The sequence below is a fragment of the Gastrolobium bilobum genome, unplaced genomic scaffold (genome assembly GCF_033153095.1).
Source record: "Gastrolobium bilobum isolate Gb01-03AN ecotype WA unplaced genomic scaffold, APGP_CSIRO_Gbil_v1 utg548, whole genome shotgun sequence".
Taxonomy (NCBI): domain Eukaryota; kingdom Viridiplantae; phylum Streptophyta; class Magnoliopsida; order Fabales; family Fabaceae; genus Gastrolobium; species Gastrolobium bilobum.
Window position 1 is genome coordinate 134733 of NW_026896940.1, and position 5810 is coordinate 140542.

The following is a 5810-nucleotide window of genomic DNA, read 5'->3' on the forward strand; positions in this document are numbered from 1 at the left end:
CATGACTTTTTTTCAATCCATTAAAATCCTAAATGAATACCACTGGATTTTTTGTCCAATTCCAATCCATTAATTTTTTTTTTTGAAATTCCAATCCATTAATTTTTTTTTGAAATTCCAATCCAATACACCCTTCTTAGCTTTAGTTTATTCTTTATAATTCCTCGGGCTCTATCCCTATTTTTGTACGTAAATTTTTTTTACTTACACAGCAAAAGTGACATGGGCCCGCAGAATAAAGCCTAAGGGCTTGCCTAAGCTAAGTATTCAGCCTTGTACTGGCCCAAAATAAAAAACTTAACGGGTCATAAAAAACACCCCTGACCTAAATTCCACACTATTATTACAAAATAAAAAATAAAAAATTCCACACTATGAACTGAAAACGTGAGTGACTCACGTGAGACACCATTAACTGTTTCAGCCTTTCAGGTTATAAATCAAACACGGGAAGCGTCCAAGTAAGAATAGGGTTTCAGCATCCAACGGCGGAGAACGCTTCCACCCCAACACCCCCAAAAACCTTAAATAACCCGAAAACCCCAAACCTAGCTCTCCCTCTTTCTCCTCCTTGCTTTCGCTGCTGCAACTCGCTTGCCGCCGAAGCAGGAGTTAAACCGAAACAAACGACCGAACGCACCGTTTCGTTCTCCGCCATGCCTTCTCTCCTTCCTCTCTCCAACGACGCCGTTCCGAGCGAGGGCTCCAAAGACAAGACGAAGAAGAAGAAGAAGGAGGAGAAGAATAAGAACCAGGCTCCAAACGACGCCGTTCCCGAACTGGACTTGCTGAGTTCGAAGAACAAGAGCAAGAAGCGCAAGAAGGGTTCGGATGAAGATGAAAAAGGGGAGGAGGTGAAGAGCGAGACAAGCTCGGAGCTCGTGGATCCCAACGAGGAAGGTTTGAGATCGAAAGAGAAGAAGAATAAGAAGAAGAAAGCGAAGTTTGAGGAGGAAGAGGAAGAAGTGGTTGTGAAGAAGGAGGATCGGAATGCGATTTCCAAGTTTAGGATATCAGAGCCGTTGAAGGCGAAGCTGAAGGAGAAAGGGATCGAATCGTTGTTTCCGATTCAGGCCATGACCTTCGATATCGTCCTTGATGGTTGCGATTTGGTTGGTCGCGCTCGTACCGGTCAGGTATGTTCGTTATTCGTAATTCTCTGTGTTTTAAAATGCATTCAAATTAATATTCATAGATATTAATTTAATTAATATGGTGAATAAAATCTTGAGACTGATTGATATTTATAGGCTAATTTAATGACAAATTAATAATGGGTTTATTTTGAATTGAATTATTATTTTTTAAATTAATAAGGGATGGATATTCTTTAGTTTAAAATAAATAACAATGTACAGAAAAAAGTAAAAAAATAACAACATTTAGAGTGGGGTGGCTTTGGAGTTTGAAAAGTTTAATACAATTTTGGAAAAGTACTTTTCAAGTTGCGTGAGTGTGTTTTCTCATATTGTGTCCCTTTTGATATCTTTTCAAGGGTAGTTAAAACTGTGTGCTGCTTTTGTAGTCTGATATCTTTTGCTTTTTTGGGAAAATGCAGGGTAAAACTCTGGCCTTTGTGTTACCCATATTAGAGTCTCTAACAAATGGTCCAGCTAAAGCGGTGAGAAAGGTTGGCTATGGGAGGTCTCCTAGTGTCATTGTGCTTTTACCTACTAGGGAATTGGCTAATCAGGTACAATTCGCAACACATGATCTGGTTGCTGGATTATTTTAGTTTGCCATTTCATTCATGTGTATTTTTCGGCTGTGGCGTGTTGTACATTAGGTGCATGCTGATTTTGAAGTTTATGGTTCGTCAATGGGACTGGCTTCTTGCTGTTTATATGGTGGAGCTCCGTATCAAGCTCAAGAGATGAAGCTCAAAAGAGGTGTTGATATTGTTGTTGGAACACCAGGTCGTATAAAGGTAATTACTCTCATAATAGTCCTTTGTTGCATGTTGCTGCTTTTTTATTTTCTTGATATGACTGTGAATTATTTCACAGGTAGATCGAACAAGTTTTACTTTGTGTATTTAAAACTATTATTGATTTTGTGTAGGATCATATAGAGAGGCAAAATATTGACCTGAGCCAACTGAAGTTCCGTGTCCTTGATGAGGCAGATGAGATGCTGAGGATGGGTTTTGTTGAAGATGTTGAGCTCATTCTAGGTATGTGATTTCTTTTCCTAAATTTTAATTTTGTATGTATTATGTATATCTGAGTTAACTGAGGTTACATGTCACTATTTAACTTCCTATGATATTGTTTTTTTTTTTGTAGCTTTTTAATTGTTGATTTTGGTTTTGCTAGTTGTACTTGAGTTTTTGCATGAATAAGTTTGAATACTGTCATCTTTTTGTGAAAATACATTGTTGATGATGAGGTTTTACTTTGTTTGATTGTTGGATTGAAGTGTTGCACATTATCAATGTCAGCTCATTTTTCTTTTCCATGTATCCTTTGTGGTTTTGATAACCTGGAGCAATGTTGCAATTTGATTAGACTAGATTTTTTTTTCAAATTCTAGAAAACGTTCTTTCTAAATGTTTCCTTATTTTCTAATGCATGATGCTTTGTACTCGAGATCACTCAAGGTTACATGTTTGATCTATTTTTTGGATCGTAATATATTTTCAGGATTACAATGGTCTCTTATTTGATTTTTGCAGGTAAGGTAGAAGATGTTAGAAAAGTTCAGACACTTCTTTTCAGTGCTACTTTGCCAAGCTGGGTTAAGCAAGTATGATTCTATGTTTTCATTTCTAGTTCTAAGTTCATTATTTGTGCCGATTGGGGTGTTATTCATATGGACTTTTAATTTGCTCAACAATTTTCTGTTCTCAGATTTCTGCGAAATTTCTGAAACCAGATAAGAAAACTGCTGATCTTGTTGGGAATGAGAAAATGAAGGCTAGTACTAATGTGAGGCATATTGTTCTTCCATGTAATAGTACTGCCAGGTCCCAACTTATCCCCGACATTATTCGCTGTTATAGCAGGTGATTTTTATTACTCTATTTGTGATTTCTACTTCTCAATATGATATGCGTTTAGCATCTTTATAATTGTTTTTTGTTTGGCATGTTTTTTGTTTCAGTGGAGGCCGGACAATTATATTTGCTGAGAAAAAAGAGTCTGCCTCTGAGCTTGCGGGGTTGTTGCCTGGAGCAAGAGCTCTCCATGGTGACATACAACAGTCACAACGTGAGGTGAGCTGCTGCGTGATATTACTTTTGATATGATTATTAGTTCTGGAGATTTTCATTCTATGGATGTTGCAAGGGTGAACTGTCTTGAAATTTCGTTTTCCTTTCGGAATAACCAGTTTTCTTTGTGATATTTTTTGGAGTACATTCTTTCTGTTTTGTTTTCTCTTAATTTTGTCCGGTCCCTTGCAGGTTACATTGTCCGGTTTTAGGTCAGGGAAATTCATGACATTGGTGGCCACAAATGTGGCAGCTCGGGGTCTAGATATTAATGATGTTCAGTTGATTATCCAGGTACTCTGGTTCATATACATATAATGATTCATTTTTTTGTGTTTTGATCTGATATGCTGAATTGTATTTGATTTAGTGTGAGCCTCCACGGGATGTAGAAGCCTATATTCATCGTTCTGGGCGCACAGGAAGAGCTGGTATATTTAGAATTTTATTATTTGTTTATAATAGGATTGGTATATTTGTCTTATCAAGTTTTCAGGTTACATAATTGGGTTTGGTTATCTTCAGGTAATACTGGAGTTGCTGTTATGCTTTTTGATCCCAGAAGGTCGAATATATCTAAAATTGAAAGAGAATCGGGTGTGAAATTTGAACACGTATCTGCTCCTCAGCCTGGTGATATTGCCAATGCTGTTGGTGGGGAAGCTGCTGATATGATTACCCAAGTGTCTGATAGGTATGCTTCCTGTTATTTGCTAAATGTCTTTAACTGTCTTTTGCTGTTGATGTTGACATATTTCATAAATGCAGTGTTATTCCTGCATTCAAGTCTGCTGCTGAGGAGCTTTTAAACAACTCTGGTTTATCAGCTGTTGAGTTACTTGCAAAAGCTCTTGCCAAGGCTGTTGTGAGTCAAATGTTCTTACAGATTTTCTCCATGTCTTTTCCTTACAGTTTTTTTTTTCAATATATCAAATCCTTCATCTTCAGTATTTTTCTCTGATTCGGGAAAATTTTATTTTGTCCAGGGTTTTACGGAGATAAAGAAAAGATCACTTCTGACTTCCATGGAGAATTATGTTACATTACATCTTGAGATTGGAAAACCTATCTTCACCCCATCGTGAGAACTTTACACTATTTAATTAGGGACATCTGACTACATATCAGTATCTAGGAACCTGATACTTTTATTGACTGGTGGTTTGGATATAATTAGTTTTGAGTGTAGACTTATTTCTTTAATTTTAAGTTATCAACTGTATTTAAAGTATCAGTTGCTTAGAGTTTTTGTCATTTGTTTGGCGGTGTTTGACTTGTATTTTTTTGGGCTATTGGCAGCTTTGCATTTGGAGTTCTGAGGAGATTTGTGCCTGAGGAGAAGGTTGATGCAGTGCAGGGTCTTACTCTCACTGCAGATGGAAATGGTGCTGTTTTTGATGTACCAGCCAAAGATTTAGATTCATTTCTTACTGGTAAAATTCTACTCAATTGTCGACTTAAGATTTTAGATTTTAATCGTTTTAAAAAATTCCTTTTCTCTCCACTCTTTTTATATTATGTACAGCATCCCTAAACTGTCATTGCTGTCTTTCAATCTTTAATTATCACCTGGACGCTGTTTGAAAATTAGCATATCGTTGTATGAATTCTACATGCACCTTTCATCTTGTTAATATTTTCAATTCAATTATTTTTCCTCTTCAGGTCAGCAGAATGCTGCTAATGTAAGCCTAGAGGTGTTAAAAGCATTGCCACTTTTGCAAGAAAGAGACCAATCAAAAGGAGGCAGATTTGGTGGTGGGAATAGGTTTTCAGGTGGCAGGAATGGTAGATTTTCAAGTCAGAATAATAGGTTTTCAAATGGTTTCAGTGGTGGGAGAGGTAACGGAAACAGAGGGGGAAAGAGATGGTAAAGGGGTTAGGGTGTTCTCTGTGCTGAATTGTGTTAGTACCTCTGCATAAAGGTACGGTGGAAGATTATATATTAGTGACTGGGAAGTGAATTTGACGGTGGCCCTTATGGTATGGAGGAGTGATATTGGCGGGTTCACTGTGCCTTCATAAATCTTCACCTATATAATCCTTTTTTTTTATTAATTTATTGCTATTTTATTGTTAAAAACTTTGCCCCCCTCAATTTTATTGGCCGTCTGAGCCCTACATTTACCTCAGTTTTGACATGAACTTGTAAGAATTAGGTTTCTTTAGTATGTGGCACGAAAGTAAAAATATTTGAGTGTATGATTGACAGTGATTAGGAAAATATAAATATATTTTGTTGTGTTTAGCTTAGTTTTCATTCTTTACATGTTTTTGCATAATTGCTCTCTAATGACCATCTAATTTGTAACGATTCTTTTGATCTTTTCATAATTCTTTTGCTCTCTAGACTGTAAGATTACCATCCTGTTTGATAGAAAAAATTGGGGTTTAAGGATTTAATTTTGATTTAACGTGAACTGTGCTTTTACATTTTCATTCTGAAGTCCATATATTACTAAAATGAAAGGGGGTGAACATTCCTTTATCTACTTCATAGGTAAAAATGAAAAACAGCTGCTATTCCACATGCTCGCTCCACTCTCTTGTTGGGCTTTCTTAATATTCGAAGAAATTACTATAAACATGAAAATATATA

General features: G+C 36.5%; 1 protein-coding gene across 1 annotated transcript; it reads left to right on the plus strand.

The window, feature by feature from the left end:
* The first annotated feature begins 500 nt into the window (after window positions 1-500).
* LOC133302868 (DEAD-box ATP-dependent RNA helicase 7-like) lies at window positions 501-5453 on the plus strand. The gene is made up of 14 exons (XM_061502684.1): window positions 501-1136; window positions 1559-1693; window positions 1787-1927; window positions 2062-2173; window positions 2675-2745; window positions 2850-3004; window positions 3103-3214; window positions 3404-3505; window positions 3582-3642; window positions 3737-3905; window positions 3980-4076; window positions 4198-4292; window positions 4511-4644; window positions 4877-5453. Exons 1-14 carry the CDS (start codon window positions 657-659, stop codon window positions 5083-5085), a joined length of 2073 nt encoding a protein of 690 aa, XP_061358668.1. The 5' UTR covers window positions 501-656; the 3' UTR covers window positions 5086-5453.
* The last annotated feature ends 357 nt before the right edge of the window (window positions 5454-5810 follow it).

Excerpts from the sequence above, each read along its gene's own strand:
- LOC133302868 (XM_061502684.1), top strand. The coding sequence starts at position 657 with ATGCCTTCTCTCCTTCCTCTCTCCAACGACGCCGTTCCGAGCGAGGGC. Across the intron at positions 3,005-3,102 it reads ATTATTCGCTGTTATAGCAG|TGGAGGCCGGACAATTATAT; the intron begins GTGATTTTTATT and ends TTTTTGTTTCAG. Across the intron at positions 4,293-4,510 it reads AAACCTATCTTCACCCCATC|CTTTGCATTTGGAGTTCTGA; the intron begins GTGAGAACTTTA and ends GGCTATTGGCAG.